This window comes from Pan troglodytes, chromosome 8 (assembly GCF_028858775.2).
Source record: "Pan troglodytes isolate AG18354 chromosome 8, NHGRI_mPanTro3-v2.0_pri, whole genome shotgun sequence".
NCBI classification, from domain to species: Eukaryota; Metazoa; Chordata; class Mammalia; order Primates; family Hominidae; genus Pan; species Pan troglodytes.
This window is the reverse complement of record NC_072406.2, coordinates 101,835,699-101,862,278: the sequence shown is the minus strand read 5'-3', so window position 1 is coordinate 101,862,278 and position 26,580 is coordinate 101,835,699. Positions and strand designations below refer to the sequence as shown.

General features: G+C 40.2%; 1 protein-coding gene and 1 long non-coding RNA gene across 11 annotated transcripts in view; both read left to right on the top strand.

The window, feature by feature from the left end:
• Positions 1-26,580, top strand: part of PANK1 (pantothenate kinase 1) — a 120,351-nt gene that overhangs the window by 62,546 nt on the left and 31,225 nt on the right. For 2 of the 10 annotated variants that reach the window (XM_054659773.2, XM_001142941.6), the window contains exon 2: positions 1,562-1,655. The exons of 7 other annotated variants lie outside the window; for them this stretch is intronic. In XM_054659773.2, coding sequence (XP_054515748.1) covers positions 1,562-1,655 — 94 coding nt within the window. The remainder of the gene's footprint in view (positions 1-1,561; positions 1,656-26,580) is intronic. One more of the 10 variants, XM_016918836.4, reaches the window with a different exon arrangement.
• LOC134807075 (uncharacterized) lies at positions 14,523-15,111 on the top strand. Its single transcript, XR_010146654.1, has 2 exons — positions 14,523-14,606; positions 14,947-15,111. It is a non-coding gene; the product is annotated as an uncharacterized LOC134807075 (long non-coding RNA).

Below are 26,580 nucleotides of genomic sequence, written 5' to 3'. Positions count from 1 at the left end.
CTAAAAACCTTTCATGGTTTTGGAGACAGAATAAGTAGGGGAAACAAAGAAGTATTGGTTTTAACTGACAGGCTGTTTTGTGTGTGTGGGATAGCCTGCGTTTTAATATTTTGTGTGTATATATGTTAAGTATGAGCCAATTATCATGAAAATTAATCAGGGCTTGACTTCTAATATATTTAACTACATATGCTTTAGGTTTAATAGGTAAGCCAGTATTCATCTTGGGACCTTGGGATGACAAGTATTTAGTGTATCCACTGTGGCATACAGAATTTCTAAGTAGACCTTTTCTCTAGATAGTGCAGCTGTCAAGCTTGGTATCTCTTTACTTAATTTATGACACCTTTTAAATGCCTAGAGTTGTTGGGTAATCGTGTGTGTGTTTGTGTGTGTGTGTGTGTGTGTGTGTGTGTGTATTCTCTCCTTGAGAGTATATTTGAGAGTAGTAGATGATTCAAAGGGGCAAAGAAATATTATTTAAAGAGAATTACATCAAAACAATGACCTGAACCTCTAACAGATTTCTCTGTTGTTAGGAAAGAAGGTGGAAAAAGTCATGACAGTAGCTTCGATTTACCCAGTAATGAAAGTAGCTATTATTGAGTGACATCTCTGTGTCCATTGTTCTGTATGTGCTTTTACAAAAGCATGCAGTTCCCACTCCTACTCTCTATTTTAAAGATGGGCAAAGAGAGGCTCAAAGAAGTAAAGCAACCTGTCCAAAGACCTGTTATCAGTGAATGACAGGGCCAAAATTGTAACCCAAGTCTATCTTCCTTGCCAACTGGCTTTGTTTTCTATCACAATAAGCCTATTATTTATGTTGGGAAAAGAAAGTGTGTTCTGTAAAACTTTCGGAAAAGATAGGTGCATGTAATCTGTACACCTTTGGCAAAATGCTCATCCATGTGTCTGTGGAGGTAACAGTGGCCAACATTGAGGAGCACTTACTATGTGCTAGGCACTAAGTTAGACACATGGATTCTCTCATCAAATACTCCCAGCAGCCTGTGAGATAGGGGCTGTCATTCTCTTCCTTTTACAAATGAGGAAACTGAGGGCTCAGGACTCAGGGTAAAACTATTTAAGATTTTGACTTTGCTGGGCAGGGCCCTAGTGGGTTCCATGAAGCAAGTGTGGGTAGGGTTCTGTGGTGTAAAGAGCTTTGTTGCCACCAGGCCTGGATTCAGGTCCACATTTCCTACTTACTAGCAATGAAGCCTTAGGTGAGATTCTTAACTTCCTCAATGTTGAATAGAGATAATGGTGGCCATCTTATCAGTTGTAGTAAGAACCCAATGTGGAAAATGTATATCAAGTATAGTACCATGCCTGGACCCTAGTACATGCATAGTAAAAGATATCTTACTATTTACCATGGTTTGAATATGTCCCCCAGAACTCATGTGTTGGAAATGTAATCTCCAATGCAACAGTGTTAGAAGGTGGGGCTTAATGGGGGATGTTTAGGTCATGAGGGCTTCACCCTCATGTATGGGTTAATGCCAATTGTAAAAGGACTTGAGGCTGCAAGTTCAATCTCTTTCCCTTTCTCAAGCATGCTCTTTTGCCTTTCTGCCATGGGATGATGCAGCAAGAAGGCCTTCACCAGATGCAGTCCCTCGATCTTGGACTTCTCAGCCTCCAGAACTGTAAGCCAAATAAATTTCTGTTCATTATTAATTACCCAGTCACAGGTATTCTATTATAGCAACACAAACTGGACAAAGACAGAAAACTGGTACTGAGAAATGGGGCTGTTGCTATAACAAATACCTGAAAATGTGAAAGCGGTTTTGGAACTGGGTAACAGGTAGAGGCTGGAAGAATGTGGGGAAGCAGGCTATGAAAAGCCTATGTTGCTATGAACAGAGCATTAAATGTGGTTCTGGTGAAGGCTGAGAAGAGGAGGAGAGCTGTAGTAAAAGTCTAAATCTCCTTAGAGATTACTTATGTGATGGTGATGAGAATGTTGGTAGAAATAAGAGCAATAAAGGCAATTCTGATGAGATCTCAGATGGAAAAGAGGAATAAGGTATTGGAAAGTGGAGTAAAGACCAGCCTTGTTATGAAGTGGCAAGGAATTTGGCTGAATTGTGTCTACACCCTAGGCTTTATGGAAGGCAGAATGTAGGAGCAATAAACTACGATATTTGATGGAAGAAATTTCTAAGCAAAATATTAACTGCATACAGGAAAATAAGAGAGAAATGACTTAAAGATAAAATTTATAATTAAAAAGGAAACAGAATTTAGGGATTTGAAGGATTCTCATCCTGGCCATGTGGGTAGAGAATGAAAGAACATTTTCAGGAGAGAAGACCAAGGGTGTGGGCAAGCAACCAGTTGATAAGGAGATCAGTAGGGATAGAAGGAAGCCAGAGGCTGTTCATTAGGACAATGGAAGAATGACTCTGAAGGCATTTTGGAAATTACTGGTGCTGTCCCTCCCATCACAGGCACAGGGTGCCATGACCTCGGAGAAGGAAATACAGTCATGCCCCACATATAGACCTTTTCACCAAGGAAGGAGCACATATACAAAGGTAGTCCTATAAGATTATAATGGAACTGAAAAATTCTTATTGCCCAGTGGTATCATAACCATTGAACATCATAACTCAATGTGTTGCTCATCTGTTTTTGATGATGATGGTATAAACCTACTGGCTGCTAGTCATATAAAAATATAGCACACACAATTATGTATAATACATAATACCTTCTAGTGGGACAAGATGTGGGTGTGGAAGACAGTGATATTGATGACCCTGACTTTGTGTAGACCTAGGTTAATGTAGACCTAGGTTAATGTGTGTGTTTGCGTCTTTGTTTTTAACAAATAAGTTTAAAAAGTAAAAAAAAAATTTTAAAAATTTTAAAAATAGAAAAAAGCTTGTAGAATGAGAATATAAAGAAAATATTTTTGTACACCTATACAATATGTTTGTGTTTTAAGCCAAGTGTTATTACAAGAGTCAAAAAATTTTTTAAATTAGAAAGTTTATAAAGTAAAAATGTTATAGTAAGCTAAGTATAATTGATTACTGAAGAAATAAATTTCTTTTTATAAATTTAGAGTAGCCTAAGTGAACAATGTTTGTAAAGTCTACAGTGTGTACAGTGAGGTCCTAGGCCTTCACATTTACTCACCACTCACTCACCCAGAGCAACTGTCAGTCCTGGAAGCTCTTGTATGTGCCCTATACAGGTATGCCACGTTTTGTCTTTTAGACTGTACTTTTACTGTACCTTTTCTATGTTTAGGTATGTTTAGATACACAAATACTAACCACTGTTACAATTGCCTGTAGTACTAAGCACAGTAACATGCTGTACAGGTTTACAGCTTAGGAACAATAGGGTTTACCATATAGCCTAGGTCTGTAGTAGGCTATAGCGTCTAGGGTTGTGTAAGTACACTCTATGCTGTTTGCACAATGACAAAATTGCCTAATGACACTTCTTTTCTCTGAAAATACCTGTCATTAAGTGACGTATGACTGTATATCAAAACAGAGAACTAGTGTGCCCTCTGGATCTTGGAGTTCACTTCTCAGGGCTGCCTGAAGTCTCTGCTCGCCACATTTCATTACAGTGCTTCTTGCTCACCCCACCTGTGGCTCAACGGTGCTCAGGTGGGCCGGGTGCGGTGGCTGACGCCTGTAATCCCAGCACTTTGGGAGGCCGAGGCTGGTGGATCAGAAGGTCAGGAGATCGAGACCATCCTGGCTAACACAGTGGAACCCCGTCTCTACTAAAAATACAAAATAGCCAGGCGTGGTGGCGGGCGCCTGTAGTCCCAGGTACTCGGGAGGCTGAGGCAGGAGAATGGCATGAACCCGGGAGGCGGAGCTTGCAGTGAGTCGAGATCGCGCCACTGCACTGTAGCCTGGGCGACAGAGAGAGACTCCGTCTCAAAAAAAAAAAAAAGGGGGGGGGTGCTCTGGTGTGGCTCAGGCCACAGCTTTGGTTGGAATGTGCAAGCAGCAAATCTTGGTGGCATCCATGTGGTGTTAAGTCTACAGACATGCAGAGTACACGACTTGTGGAGGCAGGCTGGGTGTGGTGGCTCATGCCTGTAATCCCAGCACTTTGGGAGGCCAAGGCAGGCGGATCACGAGGTCAGGAGATCGAGACCATCCTGGCTAACACTGTGAAACACCGTCTCTACTAAAAATACAAAAAATTAGCCGGGCATGGTGGCATGCGCCTGTAGTCCCAGCTACTCGGGAGGCTGAGGCAGCAGAATCGCTTGAACCCACGAGGTGGAGGTTGCAGTGAGCCAAGATCGCACCACTGCACTCCAGCCTGGGTGACAGAGTAAGACTCCATCTCAAAAAATAATAATATGAGGCAGGAGAATGGCGTGCACCCCGGGGGGCCGAGCCTGCAGTGAGCTGAGATCGCGCCACTGCAAGCCAACATGCACTCCAACTCCATCTCAAAAAGAATAAAAATTAATAATAATAATAATAATAATAATAACTGTGGATGCATGGCTTTCTCCAGCTAGATTCCAAAGGATGTCATAGACAGCCTGATGGCCCAGGCAGACACGTGTTGCAAGGGTGGAGCCACCCAGAGGGCCCTTACTAGGGCAGTGTGCAGCATAACTTTAGGGTAGGAGCTACCGCAGAGAGTCTCCTAGAGCAATGCCTAGTAAAGCCTAAGGAGTGGGCTCACACCAACACCCCAGAACTCTAGACCTACCAGCATGAAATACTAGCCAGGAGAGCCACAGGCACCTGACACCAACCTGTGAGAGCTGCTGCATGGGTAGCACCAAACAAAGCTGTAGGGGTAGGCCTGCCTACCTGAGGCCTTGGGGGCCCAACTGCTGCTCCAGTGTTCCCAGATGGTAGGATGTGGAGTCAAGGAAGATTACTCTGGAGCCTTAAGATTTAGTGTTGTTTGCCCTGTTGGGTTTTGGATTGACTTAAGACTATCCCTTTCTTCTTGCCTATTTGTGTCTTTTGGAATGGGAATGTCTATCCTTTGCCTATTCCACCATTGTATTTTGGAAGTAAGTAACTTGTTTGATTTCACAGGCTTACAGCTAGAGGGAAGTGTGCCTCAAGATGAATCCTGCCTTGAATCTCATCCATATCTGATTCAGATGAGACTGTGTACATTGAACTTCTGAGCTGATGCTGGAAAGTTATGACTTTTGGGGCTATTGCATGACATGAATGTGTCTTTTATGTGAGAAGAACATGAATTTGGGGAGCCAGGGTGGAATGCTGTGGTTTAAATGTGTCCCCCAGAAAGCACGTGTTGAAAATCCCCAGTGTAACAGTGTTGGGAGATGAAGCCTAATGGGAGGCATTTAGGTCATGAGGGCACCATCCCCATGAATGATTAATGCCATTATAAAAGGGTTTGAGGCTGTGAGTTCACTCTTTTGCTCTCTTGTGCACACATGCTCTTTTGCCCTTTTACGCTTCTATCATGGGATAGAAGGTCCTTGCCATATGCAGCCCCCCAATCTTGGCCTTACTAGCCTCTAGAATTGTGAGCCAGATAAATTTCTATTCATTACAAATTACCCAGTCTGAAGTGTTCTGTTATAGCAGCACAAAATGGACTAAGACACTATTAATACCAGTCTTATTTATATTAATAGAGGACATTTTATCTCTCTCTCTCTATATATATATATATATATTTGCTAAATGATCAACCATGTAGACATTTAATATTAATATCATTGCTGTTATTTAATTACAGAGGCTTCCAAGACTCTGAAATACCAGGATTTCCACAAACTCATCTTGCCCTGACTGGGAATCTTTCGGAGATTGGATTTCAGAGTATTCCCCAACCTGATCGGATATCACCTCCTCAATGGAAGCTTCCCTAATACCCTCTGATGTTTCTAGAAGCAGGACACATGGCTTGTGTCATAAGTCTTGACCTGATTATCATAGATTGCCTCACCAAGTTTAGCATACCCTGTCTGAGAGTGATGCTGGCAAATTAGTGAATAAGAGGACTGTGGAATTTATTTGATTGCTAATCTTGTGTCAGGACATGGTTATTTTTAAAAAAAGAAGTGTCCTCTTTTGATCTTAACTGTTTGATATCTCAGCCCTTGAGTGAGGCAGTTATATGCAAAGGAGATGAGAAGGATGAGAAAAGTGAGTACTTTTCCTTTATAAAAGCCACATGAATTGAACAAGACTTCAGAATTCAGAAGAGCTACATCAAGTTCTTGGGTCATTTTTTTAACCCATTCTCCAAGATTTGAAAAAATGACCTTGCAAATATGTGCAAGACTCTGGAATCTTCCTCTGGCAGATGATGAATGAGATGAATATTTCCAGGTGCTTGCCTTCAGCACCAGCACATGCACATTCTAGTACTCTTGGCCTTGATCCTACACTGAATCTGAGGGTGCAAGGACTTTAGATAGAGGCTCAGGACAGACTGGACCTGCATGAACCTCTGAATTGTAGCTAGCCTGGGCAGCCAGTTACTTGGATCCCTCTGGGGCTTCTGGACAAACAACTCTTTTATAGCCCAAGGTAGATGGTCAGGGGCGACCAGAGATAGCAATAGATTCATTGACTTCAAGCTTAACATGAGTTAGCAGTATGGTGAGGCTTCCAACAAAATGTAAGCACTCAATAAATGTTAGCTATTATTACTGTGGTGGTGTTAGATGTTCTTCCTTATACTAACTCAAAATCTGTCTCCCTATAACTTCTACCCCATGGTCCTTGACAATTCAGTATATCTAATTCATCTTCTACATAACAGCTCACGAGGTATTTAAAGATAGCTATGTTATCTTGACTCTTTTTTTGGGTTCTCCTCTTTGAAGAACCAAGACCAATATTCTTGCCTGCCAGATTCTACCCATGTGACCCAGTGCAGGTTGTATTGGGTTGCTGACAAGTATTTAAGCAAGATTGGAGGATGACTTCTTAGGGTAGTCATAAAGGAGATCAAGTAAGTATTGACCTGGGTTGCCTTGAACTCTGAGATTTAATGATTCCCATTAAACCTACAGGGACTAACCAGTTTTTAATTTATTTGGGCTAGGCACTGTGCTAGACTCTGCATGTGATATTTGGTTTCATGTGACTTTAAGCTAGAGTGTAACCTGAAGCCAGCTGTGTGGCTTGATTTCTTCACTCAGATGCTGTAATAGCTCCAGAAATCACTAAACCCTGTGTGTGAGTCAGTACCTGAACATTAGTGGAATCTGTTTACTATTCATACTCTCCCAACTACCTATGTTTGATTTAAAAAAAAAAAATTAAAGGGCTATTAATGTTTTTAGGGTGTTCCATACTAGGAAGTTAGTGTACATTTGACTAAGGAGATAATCAGATCTTCTTACCTTTTATGGAAGGTCTTATCCTTTTTTGTGGAAGGTTTTTAATTTGAGAAAGGGTCCCAAAGTGATTTATTCTTTGGGGTGATCATGTAATATTTCATTAACACTTTTAAAGAGTGGTAGGGGTACCATTAATTATGCTAGGACCACAGATATAGGCTGGGATTATCCTAGCAAACCAGGCATCTCAGTGTTGTGCTAAAGCCAACTTATACAGGCTATGGGTGTTGTTTATACACATAACTTCCCAACTCTGCATTTCAATATCCTTATGCTGATAACTTGAAACTGGCCATCATGGATATATATATATATATATACACCGTGGAAACTGGCAAACACTGAAAATCAGGGCTTTATTTTCAGAGAACCAGTTGTTAAACATTTACCAGTACACAGTGACTGGGACACAGTTCACAGAAGAAGCTCAGAGAAAAGTCCCAGCGGGTATCAGTAATACTAATTGAATTATTGATGCATTTGAGGTAGAGAAGGGGAGTAAAGGTCAACATGTCCTTTGCTAAGTAGGACAATGTCTGAAGATGAGAAGTTTGATGAGGGAGGCTTATTCTCAGGAAAGAAAGTATTCTACAAATACTTCAGGGGTCACTGTGGTTGGTATGAGGGTAGAATTTCTTTGGAATCACATCTTTATTTTCCTCCCTTCCTCCCTCCTAAATTCCTACTGTAAATGTAGTTGGGCTTAGTGCTGGATTACCCAGCAGGTAGACCAAGCAGGTGTTAACAATTCCATCAATGCTAGCAGAAGAAAATAATACATGTGCTTTTATGTGTATGGATATGTAGACATGCATGCACTTATGTATTAATCATGGGAAAATTATAAATTTGGACTTACACTTATTTCATAATTCATTATTGTTTTTGTTTTTTAATGACTTCAATTATTTTGAGTTATTTGTTCATTGTGGATTGAGGAACACCAAATTTTTTTTTTCTTAAATAGATATAAACCTGGCCTTAGTTGAGGCTTGTACCTTTCTAGGGTGATTTATAATTTATTTATTGCTGCTGAAATGTCAGGGTGGAGTTGCCAGAATATTTTCATTATATGTTTATGGTTAGGATAAGTAGACTGAAGTTTGTCCTAGCTAAAGGGAAAACAGTTTGATATATTTGGTTCCATAAGCAGGATCTGTGTGGCAAAAAAGGGACTTCCCCAATTCAGACTTGTGGTTTTTATTCCAAAAGTCACTGTGTTCCACTTGTCCTCTTATTGTCCTGAGTGAGCGTTTTGGAAAGTGTTGGGATTTTAACAACTTTTTCTGCATTTTAAACATTATACAAAACTAGAGAATATAGCATAATGAACTGCCAAGTACTTATCACTCAGCTTCTATAATTATCAAATCATGTCCAATTTTATAATATTGAAGCAGACCTCAGAAATCATATGTTTAGTATTAAATGTTATTATCTTTATTTCCAAAAGAAAAGAACCCTTTAAAAAAAACACACACACACACACACACACACACACAATCTGTTATTTGCTGTAAAAGTTAGCAGTGTATTATGTCCAGTTGAGACTATTGTGTTTTATGATGCACAATTAGATAAATTCAGTTATCTAACCACAATTAAAATTGTTACATCTCATTTGTAGGTGGATAATTGAAAACCTGATTTGTGTTGCCCCTGGAGAATCCTTTCATTTGCCCATACCTGTTATTGTTTGTTTATGATTAATTTTTTACCATTTCTTCATGGTCTGAGATTTGAAACCTCATTCTTGAAATAGTCCTGTGCCAAAAAGCTGCTTTGGAATCACCCAGTATCACTGGACTAAGAGTGATTAGTATCTCCTACATAATTTTTGTCTCGAAATATAGATTAAGAACTAAAGAACAGTATTAAAAGAATTCCACCCCTCTCCTTTCCTCTGAAGTCATTTGGATGGTGCCAGTGGGAGCAGGCAAGCTAGCTCTCCTGAAGACAATTAGGGTGTAGGACTGGCCTCAGGCCTAGGAATCTGGAGTTGCTGGATTCAGGATTGAACCAAGGGTTTAAAGAAGGGGTGTTGCTAAAATTTGTAATTTCAGGCAATCTTTAGACCTAGGACTCTGTATTTTAATTTAGCCACAAGAGGAAAGAAAAAGATCCTGAATCCGTATCACTCAATTTATTAACATTCCTGGGATCAAACTAGTTAAACATCAGTGAATTTCTGTCTGTGTAAACTGCCAGAACTGGTTTACTTTTGTCAGCTTTATGAAAATGTGCTTCAGATTCATTTTATACATCGTTGCCTTCTTTGACAAGGGAGTCTCATTTAACATATTCTAATAATTTAGGGACATCATTAATATCAACTTTTATACTGGGTTGTAATACAGGAAAGTCTTAGGTAATGGTGTACAAGCATTTGGGTTTGTTCATTCATGGATATGTGTTGTGTAACAGCTATATACAGCATGTAAAAAAAAATGTTTAGAGATGCAGTTTTGCTGTGTTCCCCAGGCTAATCTCTAACTCTTGGGCTCAAGCAAACCTCCTGCCTCAGCTTCCTGAGTAGTTGAGACTACAGGGATGCGCCAGCCTATCCAGCTTGGGTGTAACTTTTAGAGGGTCCAAATGTTTAATTCAAAAATCTTAATTTTTTTTAACTATTTAAGAGCTATAATTTACAAAGCACATTAGAGGCCGGGCGCAGTGGCTCAGGCCTGTAATTCCAGCACTTCGGAAGGCAGAGGCGGGCGGATCACGAGGTCAGGAGATCGAGACCATCCTGGCTAACACAGTGAAACTCAGTCTCTACTAAAAATACAAAAAATTAGCTGGGCGAGGTGACGGGTGCCTGTAGTCCCAGCTACTCAGGAGGCTGAGGCAGGAGAAAGGTGTGAACCCGGGAGGCAGAGCTTGCAGTACACCAAGATCGCGCCGCTGCACTCCAGCCTGGGTGACAGAGCGAGACTCCGTCTCAAAAAAAAAAAAAAAAAAAACTGCACATTAGAGATCACCTAATGTTTGAGGGAGTTCTCTGAGCCTCAATTTTGTAATCTGTAAAATGGGAATAATAATAGTGCCAACTTCATTGGGTTATGGGAACTGAATTAAATAATGCATGGAAAGCTGCTAGCACAGAGCCTGACACGTAGTATGTCCTAAATGTTAATTGATATAATGTTGCTGCTGCTGCTGGATTAACTCATTTTTCACAGTCGTTGGAATAAACTTCTTCTGAATTCTTATAAATAAACTATTTATTGGCAAGTTTGTAGCTCTAAAGTCTTAACGTTTGGCCGGTATATATCTGTCCACATCAGATTGCATAAGCTAATATATACCACTTCAGCACACGTGTACCACACTCAATTAAATTTTAGTCAAGGCTTAGACATATTTTCTTGGCAAACCCTCTCACCCTGGCTTAGGTCAGTTACATAACAAGTAAATGGGTAACCTGTCAAGTCCTGGTAATGCTGTCTTAGAGTTTTAGCACTAATTAAAAGGTTTGGATGTTTTTTGTTTGATTTTTATATGTGTTGCAAGCAAAGTGAGTTGTTAGATATTTTTAGTATTCAGCAAGAAGCTGAAACATTTTCAGTAAATCTTTTCAAACTACTGAATCAGTTTTGATTCAAGAAATCCCTGAGTTTGCAAGGGAAGCTGTTCAAAAGAACAGTTATGATTTGCAGCTGCTGTCTCTGAATCAAACTTTTCTTCAAATTGTGTAATCCAAATAAAGTACAGAAATAAATGGGTGAAGTTCGTGAAGCTGCAGCTATCATCCGTAAGGGACAGTTTCCAGCCTTTATGTTGAACAAGCATCACTGTTCTCATTAATTAACTTTACATTAGATGTGATGTGATTTGTAAAATGAGACAGTGCAAATAAGACGTCACTTTTATCTCTTTCATATCTGGGATTCAGAATTAAGATGGAACTTTTAAAAGTTCCAGTGCTAAAGAATTTGAAAAAATCTCACTCTTCATGGTGTGGAAGAACACTATGCCCCCAAACTAAATGATCCCAGGCGAATAAAATATTTTGAATGTTCATATTTATATTTTATAAAGTTTTAATCCCTTTTCTCAGTCAGATATTACATCTAGCTGTGCCTTTGATAAAAATTATTATAGTAAAAAAAAATTCACTTGTAACTACAATGCCTGTCACTTCTAACTACAATGTCTATAACCTCAGGGGATGCCAGTGATAACCCCGAAGGCAGCTGAGCACTGGAAGGAAGCAAACACTTCTGAGCAATCAAAATCAGTGTTGGGAAGTAAAGTCAGAGGTGCTCATGCATCTTACACTTGAGAGTACTTCCTGTGATCTCCCTCAGAATCTATGTACTCTTCTTTTTTAATTTTATTTTTTAAATTGACAAATAATAACTATACATGCAGTTTTAACAGACTTGCTTTCCTGGTTTCTCTGCATTCAGACACAGCAGGTTCTGGATAGATATATTGCAGTAACACTGACAGCAGTGAGAAATTAACAGCTTTAGCCCAAAAGCAAGACATAGAAAACTATAATAGAGACAAAAGAAGATTCAAACCATAGCAGCCTGGGAAGCGCATGTTTACATGATTCCTGAGGACATCAATGTACAGTAAGCACAATAATTGATTCTCATTTGACCGTGAATCATCAAGAAGACCTCAAATTTCATTCAGTCTGTTTTGTTTAAGAGTATGGAGAAGTGGGTTGTGCATTTTAGAAAGATTATCTTTAAGAACTGGTATAATTGGCATTTATGTTTTAAAAATGTATCTTGAAATGAGAAAATTAAGATATAATTCACATTCACCATGTATTTCATCCATTTAGAGTATGCAATTCTATGGTTTTTAGTGTATTCATAGAGTTGTACAACTATCACAATTAACTTTATAATATTTTATTCCCTCCCAGAAAATTATTAGCAGTCACTCCTCTTTTTCCCCTACAATCCCCAACCCTAGACAACTAATCTATTTTCTGTCTCTAGAGTTTTGCTTATTCTGGACATTTCAAATGAGTGAAATCATATCATACGTGATCTTTTCTGATTGGCGGCTTTACTTAGCTAGCATAGTGTTTTCAGGATTCATCCATGTTGTAGTATGTTTTAGTATTTTGTCCTTTTTTGTGGCCAGATAATATTTTATTGGGTGGATTTATCACATTATTTATCCATGTTCATCAGTTGATTAACATTTGGGTTGTTTCTACTTTTTGGCTATTGTGAATAATGCAGCTATAAACATTCATGTAAGGTTTTTGTGTGGACATGAGTTTTCACTTCTCTTGGGTATATACACCTAGTACTAGAATTGCTAGATCATATAGTAACTCTTTGTTTAACCTCTTGCAGAACTGCCAGTTTTCCAAAGTGACTGTACTATTTAGCATTTCCACTAGTGGTGTGAGGTTTCCTATTTCTCCACTTCCTCATAATACTTGTTTTCAATTTTTTAAAACTTGTCACCATCTTAGTGGGTTTTAAGTCGTATCTCATTGTGGTTTTGATGTGCATTTCCCTAATAGCCAATGATGTTGAGCATCTTTTCATTTGCCTGTTATGGGCCAGAGCTCTTATATCCTCCAACACTAATATCTTATTATTTTAAAACTTGTATAAGTTTTAGTCTCATATCTAGTGAAATTATAAGTTTCTTTGATGGCTAGGGAATGTCAGACTTGACTTTGTGATAGTTACTATGCTTAGGAGGGTGCCCTACATAGAGCTACCATTAGTAAATATTAAAGGATTGTTTTAATTAAGTCATGTCTGATTTTAGGACAATGTGGATTTCACTCACAGCAGAGTTTTCACTCCTTCCCAAACTGCTCTTAATTACTGACCAGTTTTTGTGTACTAGAATTTAAGTGCCAAGGGGGCTGGCTCATTGCCGCATCCTGACTGTTTAGCAGAGTGCCTCACACCGTCTAGGAACAAAATAAATACCTGTTCAATCAGTGAATGAATAAGCCTGTAGGATTTTCCGTCAGTATCCATTGTATTGGTTCCAGGACCCCCATGGGTACCAAAATCCTCAGTTGCCCAAGTCCCTGTATAAAATGGCGTAGTATTTGCATGTAATCTACGCATATCATCCCATATACTTTAAATCATCTCTAGATGATTTAATACCTAATACAATACCTACACATCACTTTATTCACATGGATTCTTTATAGCACCAGCACGTGGCAAATTTAAGTTTTGCTTTTTGGAACTTCGTGGAATTTTTTTTTTTTTTTTTCCAAATATTTTCAGTCTGCAGTTGGTTCAATCCGTGATTGGAACCACAGATATGAAGGAGTGACTGTAGTTGGTCTCAGATTATTTAAAGCAAGTGTTTATTTCAGCTTGTGTTGCCATGTGAGCAGTTGGCATACCTTTCCTCAGTCCTCTGCCCCCCAGCTCAACTTCAAAGATTTGCCAGACTTTCATAGTTAAGAAATAAATGAACAAGGCCCATTTCTGGTAGACCTGTTGTTCCGCCTGGTTATGCCACCCAGCAATGCTGTTCTCCCTGAAGCCTCTTTAATTAACCATTCTCTGGTATTAAATTGTTAACAGTATCCTTAGAGTATGCAAGCACGCTCTGGTGACTTGTCAAGACAGAAAGCTAAACCTCTTGGTGGTTTAAATGGGGATTTGTTTAAGCAGGTAATAAGATTACCATCTTGAGCCTTAGTGCGGGGCATTAGAAGGTTGAAGGAGCCATTCCTGGGTGGATGCTGTGCTCAGCTCTGGTTGCTGAAATGATCACATTGGAGACAGCCACACAGATGCATGGTGGTCATGTCCCTTGGCACACCTGCACGGTCAAAACTGTGGACTCTTCTTTTTTGTCCAGGGACTACTTCTGATGAAGAAAGTGGCATAATTAAAGCTGAGGACCTCACGCCTGTAATCCCGCCACTTTGGGAGGCTGAGGCGGGTGGATCACGAGGTCAGGAGATCGAGACCATCCTGGCTAACATGGTGAAACCCCGTCTTTACTAAAAATACAAAATATTAGCCGGGCATGGTAGTGGGTGCCTGTAGTCCCAGCTACTCGGGAGGCTGAAGCAAGAGAATGGCATGAACCTGGGAGGCGGAGCTTGCAGTGAGCCGAGATCACGCAGCTGCACTCCAGCCTGGGCGACAGAGCAAGACTCCGTCTCAAAAAAAAAAAAAAAAAAAGCTGAGGACCACACAGAAAGTTGATACTTATACTCATCTTCTATTGCCTCTAGATTGGGCAGAACTGGCAGCTTCTTGGTGAGAAATAGGAGTGATGACCATAGCTGTCTGTAAGTGTATTTTCCTCCCACCTCCTCTGCACAGCGTGAGAACTTAACTGTGGAATGGGAAACAAATTTCATCTGCCTACCATTTCCTCTCCTTAACCCCTGAAGCAGAAATACACAGCTTGACTGTAGGCATGAAGGGGAGAAGATGAGCTCACTGGTCCCTAGAGTGACGCTCATCTTTCTGTCTTGTTTTCTTGTAAGGGTGACATGGAGAGGTTTCAGGACCTTGGGAAAGAAACCACTCTCACTGAGCTACTCAGGGACTTAACGAAAAGACTGAAGGAAAAAAAAATTTTATTAACCTCATGGATTTGACATTTTTGGGTCTCCTCATCTCTAGCTTCATCTTATTCCTGCTTCCTCCTGGCCCAGATCCAAGCTAAGAATACACTTCATGGTGCTACCAGAATGACATGGCTTCCTTTGCCCCTGCAAGAGCTTTTTTTTTTTTCTTTTTTTTTTTTATCTTAACCTACAAAATAAAATAAAAGCAACAGAGCTTTCATGTTGGTGTTTCTATTTGTTGTTCTAATTTCACATGGTTGTCTGTGTCAAGGTCAGCCACGTGGGTTGCAAATCAAAGAATGTCTGTCTGCGTGACCTAAATACATGAGTACTGTTGCTAGAGCTAACCTCTTTATGGAGGAATGCATGCTTACTTTTAAGATGGCAGTCAGGGGGAGAGAGGAGCCCATCTAGGGAATTTAATTATATGTGGAATGTTTCTAAACCACAGCCATGGGGTTTAGTCATGGCTGGATAATACCTAGTACTTCAAAAGCTGTATTTAAAATTTGAAAATCACCTATGGCACTCATGTTATAAATTGCCAATAAATAATTTCATTAACAAGCAATTAGATGTGTCTGGGAATGGGAACACCTGCCAGTTGGTGGCTGTGCATTGCCCTCAGCTGTCTGCCTCAGAGTTCTGTGCTCAGTTTCAAGCAAGAGCCACTCCTACAAACTCCAGTTTCTCACTTTTAAAACATAGTCCAAGCTGGCCGTGGTGGCTCATGCCTGTAATTCCAGCACTTTGGGAGGCTGAGGAGGAGAATCTCTTGAGCCCAGGAGTTCAAGGCCTGCCTGGGCAACATGGCTAAACCCCATCTCTACCAAAAAATGTAAAAATTAGCTGGAAGTGGTAGAGTGCACACTTATAGTCCTAGCTACTCAGGACACTGAGGTGGGAGGATCACTTGAGCCTGGGAAGTTGAGGCTGCAATGAGCTGTGATGACACCACTACACTCCAGCCTGGGCAACAGTGAGGCCCCATCTCAAGAAAACAAAGAAATGTAGTCCAGCTACTTACAGTATTCATTTTGATTCAACTAGAATAGTAGTTCTGAACTTGACTAGTGAGAATTACAGGGACCCCTTGTTGAAAACATTTTCTGGGACGTGACTCCTATCCCACTGAATCAGAATCTCTAGGTGATGTCCTGGGAGTCTGTATTTTTAACAAGTGCCTTAGGTGATTTTTATGATTAGGCAAATTTGAGAAACCATGTTGTTAAATGTGGCCAGTCATTAAAAAAAATAAATATAACTAAAACTTTGACTTTAAAATTTAGTTGCACTAAATAGTAAAATTTAAGTTGCTTTATGGAAATGTGATTGTAAACAAGTCACAAAGACCAGGTTCACATTGCAAATGCAAAGTGGATGGTGGTATGGTATCATGTCAGTTTTAACCTGAAGATGGGTGTGGAGCAAAATGTAGAGGATACCTTTTATGGGCCTAGGTACTTTTGCCTTCATGGGCCCCCTTCCTCCATAAAAAATAAATAAAAGTTATATTTTATTATTGTTGGTGTAAAGATGAATGTATTAATATTATATAGTAAATTGTATTTTCCTTAACCTAAATGTTCATATATTTTCTTCTGATTTTAAAATAAATTATTTTCATGGGTGCCTAAAAGTATGGCAGGCCCTAGCCACTGCGCCTCTTGCACCTAACAGATGGGTTAACCCCAAGCAGCAGAGGTGATGAAATTCAGACTTGAGTCTCTATGTGACTCCGGTGATAATACTTCTACATGCCTCAGAAGTTCTGAAAGGAATTCTTGCTGTTCTCTTTTTCCCTCTCAAATATTAGAATATGATCAGCCCATGTCTGGGCGAGAGGAGAAAGCTGATAGGAATCTGGGGCTGTGCCAGTGGAAGAAAGATTATTGTCACACAAGGTTGTGACAGTACACTGTCCCACAGCGATTCCATCCCACAAACATACATGTGTCCTCTTCAGCGTATTTTCAATTGCTAAGTTTAACATACAGTTTTTGCCCTGGCCGTGGTGCAGGTGGGTGAATCAGCCTCTTCCCACCCTGAGGGAACCCTTGTGGTATCAAATGTCTAACAGGCTGAACAACTTTGCTCTTGGGAGTTGGGCTTACTCCTGCCATTCTTGATGGCTTGCATTCAGTGGATTTTGATAATTGGTTTGATATGGGCAGGCTGTTGCATGAGAAGAGAAGGAACTGTTGTTGAGTTAGGGAATGAAAGCATATTATTTTCTATGGGCAGGACCACAGACCTGCTATCTGTTCACTGAAGCAAAGTTAAAATAATTTCATTTTATTTTGCATCATTACAGAGAAGTTTTTAAGAATTTAAAAATAGCTCTGATTATGAAGTTCAAGTGTGTTGATTATTAAAAAAAAAAAAAAAAAATTGGGCCAGGCACGGTGGCTTATGCCTGTAATCCAGCATTTTGGGAGGCCAGGATGGGAGAATCGCGAGGTCAGAAGATCAAGACCATCCTGGCTAACATGGTGAAACCTCGTCTCCACTAAAAATACAAAAAAAAATTAGCCAGGCATGGTGGTGGGTGCCTGTAGTCCCAGCTACTCGGGAGGCTAAGGCAGGAGAATGGCGTTAACCCAGGAGGTGGAGCTTGCAGTGAGCCGAGATTGCGCCACTGCACTCCAGCCTGGGCCACAGAGCAAGTCTCCATCTCAAAAACAAAAACAAAACAAAACGAAAAAATAAGAAAAGTGTCAGAAAAGCCAGAGGAAGAAAAAAACATCACCCCAATCCATGATCCAGCTATTAACATTTTGGCCTAAAGTTTCTAGTTTTGTGTGTGTGTGTCCAAATAGCCATTTAATTTTTAGACAAAATTATAACCGCCTGAAATGTACCATTTAATCCCTGCCCTTTTCACCTAACGATAGATAATGAACATTTGTCTCACATCATTAAATGATGTCCTACAAAGTGATTTTAATGGTTAAATTAAATCACTTTGTGTTAATGAATAATTATTTGATTATTTGTTTAATTAGCCCTCTGTTGTTGGACAATAAATTAGTTTTCTTATTATAAATACAACTTCAATATTTTAAGTTTTTTTTTTTTTTGGAATGGAGTCTCGCTCTGTCACCCAGGCTAGATTGCAGTGGCGTGACCTCAGCTCACTGCAAGCTCCGCCTCCCAGGTTCACACCATTCTCCTGCCTCAGCCTCCTGAGTAGCTGGGATTACAGGCACCAGCCACCATGCCCGGCAAATGTTTTTTGTATTTTTAGTAGAGATGGGGTTTCACCATGTTGGCCAGGCTGGTCTCGATCTCCTGACCTCATGATCCGCCCACCTCGGCCTCCTACAGTGCTGGGATTACAGGCATGAGCAACCACGTCCGGCCTATTTTAAGTATTTTTTTAAAGCTAAATTTTTGGATGCACACATAATTTCTTTTAGGGTAAAATGGAACCAACATATCAAAGGGTATAGGAATCTGGAGCTTTTTAATATATATTTCCAAATAAACACATAGAAAGATTATACCAGTTTACATTCCCAGTGGTAGCATATGAGCTTGTACCCTTGCCAACACTGGGTAATTACCTTATAACTAAAATTCAAACTAAGGAAATCTGGTACACATTAATTTGAAAGAACCCATGACTCAAATTTCTTTTCATAGAGTAATGTTCAACAGATTGCTCTGTGTGTGATAATTATGGGTTTCTTTACAGTATTAGGGAAACACTTTTATTAAATTTCATATTCACTACTTTCTTCAAGGTCCTTAAATAGTTATTAAGTTTTCAACTGTGTTTCATGCTATTAAAAGTATGGTTTTGGAGGTCTTCGCATATGATTATTTAGGATGATAGAATGTGAGAACTAGACAGAACTTTAGTGATAGGTTAACCTACCTCCATTTAAAGACTAGTAAATGGGCCAGATGCAGCGGCTCATGCCTGTAATCCCAGCACTTTGGGAGACCAAGGCAGGTGGATCACTTGAGGTCAGGAGTTCAAGACCAGTCTGGCCAACATGGCAAAATCCCGTCTCTACTAAAACTACAAAAATTAGCAAGGCGTGGTGACACACCCCTGTAATCCCAGCTACTCAGGAGGCTGAGACAGGAGAATTGCTTGAATACAGGAGGTTGAGGTTGCAGTGAGCCGAGATTGTGCCACTGCACTCTAGCCTGAGCAGCAGAGTGAGGCTCCATCCCCCCAAAAGTAGAAATAAAGACAAGTAAATAGCTCAAGTAAGAAACTTGCCCACACAAATTCTGACTGTTGGGACATTCTCGGTTGTAAGCAACAGACACCTCACCTCAGACCAGCCTACCAAAATGGGGATTTATTGGTTCATGAAACTGAAAATGGCCTCAGATACCTATTGTGACTAACCTTGGACAATTCCTTGATCTTTCTAAGTCTTGGTTTTCTTATTTGTAAACAGGATGTTGGACTCGACCTAATGTTTCTTCCACCTCTTAACATTAAGTGTTTCTGTGAATATATTATCAAATAATTTTGTTATACTATCAACCAAATTTGTACATTGTGAAAGGAAGGTTAGTTCTCAGAGACAGGAAATTTTTAAAAAGATAATTCATTACACAATTGGATTTAACAAGGATTTTTTTTTTTTTTTTATGAGACAGAGTTTGTGCTCTTATTGCCCAGGCTGGAGTGCAATGGCACGATCTCGGCTCACTGCAACCTCCACCTCCCGGGTTCAAGCAATTCTCCTGCCTCAGCCTCCTGTGTAGCTAGGATTACAGGCATGTGCCACCACACCAGGCTAATTTTGTATTTTTAGTAGAGACAGAGTTTCTCAGTGTTGGTCAGGTTGGTCTCAAACTTCTGACCTCAGATGATCCACCCATCTCAGCCTCCCAAAGTGCTGGGATTACAGGCGTGAACCACCGCACCCGGCCTTAACAAGGAATTTTTTAAAACTTGTGGACGTCCTTAGGCAACTTGAACATAATTAATATTCATTTGGTGTAAAATATCTTTGAAGTGTATCGGGGAAACCAGCCCCAATATTTCAACGTAAGTTCTTTTCTATTTTCCCTAAGTGTTGGCCGGTCTGAGAAATAAAGAGAAAGAGTACAAAGAGACAAATTTTACAGCTGGGCCTCCGGCGGTGACATCACATATTGGCAGGTTCTGTGATGCCCCCTGAGCTACAAAACCAGCAAGTTTTTATTAGGGGTTTCAAAAGGGGAAGGGGGTACGAACAGGGAATAATTCACAAAGATCACATGCTTGAAAGGGCAATAAAAGATCACAAGGGCAGAGAGGCAAAGCAAGATCACAAGACCAGGGCGAAATTAGAATTACTGATGAGGTTCCATGTCCTGCTGGGCATGCATTGTCATTGGTAAACATCTTAACAGGAAACAGCGTTCGAGAGCAGACAACAGGTCTGACTAGAATTCGCCAGGCTGGAATTTCCTAATCCTAGCAAGCCTGAGGGCGCTGCAGGAGACCACGGTGTATTTCATCCCTTATCTTCAACTGCATAAGGCAGACACTCCCAGAGCGGCCATTTTAGAGACCTCCCCCTGGGAATGCATTCCTTTCCCAGGGTTATTCCTTGCTGGGAAAAGAATTCAGTGATATTTCTCCTATTCACTTTCTGCAAGAAGAGAAATATGACTCTGTTCTGCCCAGCCCTGCAGGCAGTTTGGCCTTATGGTTATCTCCCTTGTTCCCTGAAAATCGCTGTTATCCTGTTCCTTTTTAGGATGTCCAGATTTCATATTGTTCAAACACACATGTTTTATAAACAATTTGTGCAGTTAACGCAATCAACACAGGGTCCTGAGGGGATATACATCCTCAGTTTACGAAGATAATGGGATTAAGAGATTAAAGACACATAGGAAATTATAAGAGTATTGATTGGGGAAGTGATAAATGTCCATGAAATCTTCACAATTTATGTTCAGAGATTGCAGTAAAGACAAGCATAAGAAATTATAAAAGTACTAATTTGAGGAACTAATAAATGTCCATGAAATCTTCCCAATTTATGTTTTTCTGCTGCAGGGTCCCTCCATTCAGGGTCCCTGACTTCCTGCAACAGAAGTGTTTAAAGCTTTTTTTCTGTTGCTCACATGATCTTTAAACATTTTCCCCCTTGTTGATTTGCTTAACAAATCTTTACAAATATTGGAAAAAGAAATTTCAGTCCTGCTGCACCCTATTCATAGTAATTACACCTAACTCCAACTTGGTAGAACCTTGAGAGAATTGTTACTCTCCATGGCAGCAACTGGCTGCTGAGTCAGATCCATGCCCACAGAAGCTCATCTTGAGCCCTTGGGTGCCTGATTTACATTCAGGAAGACATTGGCATTAGGGAATCTCACCAGGAACACTCGCCAGGAACACTTGTGCCTCACCAGGAACACTTCTTAAGGCTCTGCAGCTGGTTATAGAGAAACTCAGATTTTGCATTTAGTTTATACTGTGAAATCAAGAGGAGGTTGATTTTCTCATGCCATGCTCCCTTAGCTTTTTAAAATTGTTTCCTCGATTGACAGAAAATCTTTTCAGTTTTTTTCACCTCATGTCTTTGCTCATTTAGGCTATTTGGAGTTCACTGTGTACACTTGATAGCTACTGCAGGAAGCATAAATGACCCCCAGAGAGTATTCTAGAATTCTGAAAAAGCCTTCAAGAAATAGGCTTTGTTTAAAACATCAACTGCCAATAAAGTTTTAAAATGTTTTTGCCACAATATTTGAAATGCAGATTTATTTCAGTTTTAACTACTACCAGATAGACAATCTTGGTTTGTATTTTAAGAAATTTTTAGACAGAAATAAATATAACAGGACCTATATACCTTTTTAACACTCAGCTACCACGTTTGTCTGTGATCATGACAGTTCCTATATATAGTTCTGCTAGAGAGGGAATTTTTCCAGCTTTAAAAACCGCAAAAGATTTTGATTTAGGGGTATATTAGTCAGCATAGGCAAGGTTATTCTGTAGTAACAAATAACCCTCAAATCTCTCTGGCTTAAAACAACAAAAGTTTATTTCTTACAGCACAAGTTCATTGAAAGGTGGCTGGAAGCTCCATTCTGACTCATCTTTACTTTGAGACCCAGGTGATAGAACAATTGTCTTAATTTTTGCTGGTTAAGGTAACAGAAAGAATCTGGAAGGGTCTCACACTAGCCAAGTATTCCCATTCTAGGCAAGTATTCTTGCCTGAAAGTGACGTACACCATTTCCATTCACAACTTACCAGCCAGGTTAGGAACATTGCCCAGCTCAAGTATAAAATGGCCAAGAGTTGCATTCTGACCCCATGGGCCTGGAAGAAAGAGACCAGAAATATTTGGCCAGCTGCACTAGTGACACAGGTTGCTCTTCTGGTTACCGGATATTTGTCTCACTCTCCCTCTTACAGGCAAAATACATTCATTCCTTCCCCAAAGGAGACTGCCCCAAAGTCTCACCCAGCACAGTATCTGGATGATGCCTAATTTAGGCTGTTACTCAGGGGATGATATAAAGTCATTTCTACATCAACTCTGGATGTGGTTCCTCTTGATCTAGAGACTTCTGAACTAAAAGTGGCAAGTTATCTGCTCTTCATCACCACCCCCCCACACACTGTATATTAGTATATAATGGTGAAACAAAGATTGGAAAACTTAATCTATACTCCTATTCAGAAAGGGGGTGAACGGGAGATACCCAGCAGTCACTGGTGCTCAGTCATTCTAAAATGCTGAAGCAATTCTGAAATCCCTCTGGGCCCCCTGCCTTGTAGGTGGAGAAGGGTCCTTTAGGGTCCTGATTCTTCTCCCTGGAAGAGCCTTCCCAGTCCATTGTTCTCTTCAGCCCTTGGCTCCACCCCTTGAGAGATATCTTTTATTTCCTAGTAGACTCTCTGATTGCATCTAAAGTGAACACTGAAGAATATGCCTGCGTTGGAGCCTGAACAGCCTTCTCAGCTGCTTCCTGACTTTAGAGAGTTGAGGGCTCCAGAGGTTTTTTAGGTCTTGAACAGTTTTCCCAGCTGTTTTAGGTGTGAGATTGCAGTTTCTTTGGCAGTACAATTATTTTTCAAAAGAAAATCGGTTTCTCATCTATTTTATTCCAATTTATTTCCATATACCAAGAATTAAGCCCTCAATTCCTTCTAGGCATACTTGTATTTGCTTATTCCTTTGTATTTGTGCTTCCATGCCTTTATTTATTAATGGCTTTGTTGAGACAGCTACAAGTTTAGCATGTTTTCCCTTAAGCTATTCTAATTGAAAGATTTAACCAAGAAGCCACAGTGTCAACTGTATCTTTATTGGAGACATCTTAACCCTTTCAGAGTGTTAACAGTGGGTGTGGTAGCCATTCTATTTGTTGGGAAGGAGAAGCAGCTGCTTTTTCCAGCCATACAAGTGCAACTTAATGGACTCTATTCCCTTTTCTTTAATCTATAAACCAGAGAGAGCTCATCTCTCTCTTTTTTCATTACACCTTTTTAAATGCAGTCAATAGTAATGAATACAAGCTACTAACATTAGACTTTCAAAGTCTTTCACTAGATCTGCTCATTCTTTAGGTGTATTATCTGCCTTCCAAGTTATCATACATGATCATTTTACCAAATGCTGTGCCAGTCTCCAGAATCCATTTCTTCACTCCCTGCTGCCTGGCTTCTAAGCCACTGCCACATTTTGTTGTTGTGCAGCAGCACTTCACTTTATCAGTTGGAATAGGCCAGGTTCTTTTGCAGTAACAAGCAACATCTTTTGCAGTAACAAACAACATCCAAATCTCAATGGTTGAAAAGAACAAAGGTTTCTTTTGTGCTTATGCTCTATGTTCATTGTGGGTTACCTGGAATGCTTCCCATCACAGTAGCAGAGGGAAAGCTCTGGAGGGTCTCATGCCTGTAATTAAATGCCCTGTCCTGGAAGTAACAATGTATCTATCACCTTTTTCAACCCTAAAGTTTTCCTTCAACATTGTTTTTCAGTTCCTATCCAGTAAGATACTCTTTTTTTGAGATGGAGTCTCGCTGTGTCCCCCAGGCTGGAGTGCAGTGGAGTGATCTCGGCTCACTGCAACCTCCGCCTCCTGAGTTCAAGCGATTCTCCTTCCTCAGCCTCCCAAGTAGCTGGAACTACAGGTGCCCACCAGCACGCCTGGCCAGTTTTTGTATTTTTAGTAGAGATAGGGTTTCACTATGATGGCCAGGCTGGTCTCGAACTCCTGACATCAAAATCCGCCTGCCTGGGCCTCCCAAAGTGCTGGGATTACAGGCGTGAACCACCGCACCTGTCTTTTTTTTTTAAGAGATGGATTTTCGCTTTGCTGCCCAGGCCAGAGTGCAGCGACTATTCACAGGCATAGTCGTAGTACACTACAACCTTGACCTCCTGGGTTCAAGAGATTCTCCTGCCTCAGCTGCTTCAGAATCTGGGACTACAGGCAAACAGCTCTAAAATGCCTTTTGAGGCATATAAATATAATTGATTCTCATAACTGTGTAGTATTCTATCATGTAAATCTGTCATATTTTATTTACATATGGATGAACATCTAGATTGTTACCATTTTTTATTATTACAGATCACTGCAGTGAACATTTTTGTGTATGTCTCCTCATGCAATGTATAGAAATTTATCTAGGAATTCCTTTTATTCTTTAAAACTTGTTGCTCAAAGATGGATGTACAGCCATTTTATCTGTAGCACTTGGTTTTATGAACATCAGTTTCACCAGAGTGAAAACCATTTTGAATGAGTGGGTCAGTTTATTTGTTTGCAAAAGTCTTCCTGTGAAGTTTGAGCCTGGTTTCCTGCTGTATGTTGTTGATGAATACTCTAGAAATATTTTAAAATGACATCTGGTTTAAGGAGGAGTAAGGGGTGAATACAGACTTCCTGTACCTAAAACCAACATCACTCCTCTTGGCAAACACAGAATAAGCTCTTATTAGTAGTTCAACTGAATTGATCAAAGCATCTGGGTATCCTGGAGTAAAGAAAACATGAGTCATGGATCATAGCTGCACTAGGATGTTCTTCCTTCCCCTTCTCTTCTGTCTCCATCCACAGCTTGTGCATGGGAAGCTTAGGTTTAGGCAGATCTTGATATCAGGAAGATGAATAAAATTGTACATTTAATATAAGACAGTGTACTGAAAAAGCAATAAATGTGACTAGAAGAGCATTAGGTTTTTCATGAAGGTAAGACATAAACATAGGTAAAGAAAAGCCAATTTCTTTTGCCACTTAAACTAATACTGTAGTTCCTTTGAGAAGCTGAGGTGGGTGGATCACTTGAGTCCAGGAGTTCGAGACCAACTTGGGCAACGTGGTGAAACCCCAGAGATAAGATAATTCTTATCTCTCCTACCTTAACCCAAACTAATGATATAACATTTAGCTGAAATTTCAAAACTCTATACTTTTTCCAATTGTTCTGTTGAGTTGCCAAGAAAAACTTTGAAACGGCTTCAGAAAGAGCAGGAGATGAAGCAGGAGGAAGGAACCAGGGTTCTGAATAACAAAAAATCTTCAGGCGTCACCTACAGTGTTTTTAAGTGAGACCTCTTTTCAGTTACCTGTATTTACCAACATCCAACCACATAAAAGGTTATGTGCAGGCTCTTCCTTCCAGAAATCTGATAGCAGCTGTACCTGGGTGAATTCTGCATTTCTGGTACAGAACTAGATTGTTTTCTGGGGTTTACATAGCTTGTTTGGTTCTTGTTGTGCCGAAGTATCTCCTATTTTCCATTATTATGTAATTCTTATTTTTTTATTATCTGCTTTTACTGAAAGCTCTAAGTGTAGAATTTTCTCCATCCCTTTTCCTGGATCTCTAGCCACCAACTATACAACCTGCTCATTCTGCCACTCCTGTAAATATTAACAACTGGGGGCCTTCTATGCTTTTCTACAGGCTCATATAATCATGAACATATTAGAAATTGTGCTTCCTACCTTTCTTCTCTTCTCCCTTCCTTCCTTCTTCCTTCCTTCCTCCCTTCCTCTCCCTAAACCAAATAGGCTTAAAAAGTTATTTACACTTCTAGGCATTTCTTGCTTTTCTTATTAACAGAAGATTGGGGAAATATTTCTAGCCTGCTGGAATACATTTCACTCTTTTTTTTTTTTTGATGGGGGGTCTCACTCTGTCACCCAGGCTGGAGTGCAGTGGTGCAATCTCGGCTCGCTGCAACCTCTGCCTCCCTGGATCATGTGATCCTGCCACCTCAGCCTCTCAAGTAGCTGGGACTACAGGCGTGCACCACCACACCTGGCTAATTTTTGTATTTTGGTAGAGATGGGGTTTCGTCATGTTGCCCAGGCTGGTCTCAAACTCCTGGACTCAAGCGATCTGCCTGCCTCAGCCTCCCAAAGTGCTAGGATTACAGGTGTGAGCCACCACACCTGGCCTCACTCTCTTTTTAATAGCTGCCTAATATTCTACAGTTTGGAAGTCATCCATTTTATTGGGCAGTTTTCCTGTTAAAGGGCACTCATCTTGTTTCCAATTTGCCTTGGTTTTGTTTTTGTTTTTTGATTTGAGCATGGTAAAAGATGCTGCAGTGAACATTCTTATGCCTATCCTGGAATACTTGTGCTTTTTGTATGGCCCAGGAAAGGGCTTTGCTGAGTTAAAAATGCATGTGTACTTTCAATTGTAATAGATGTTGTCAAAATATTTCCCAGCAATGTTCCAAA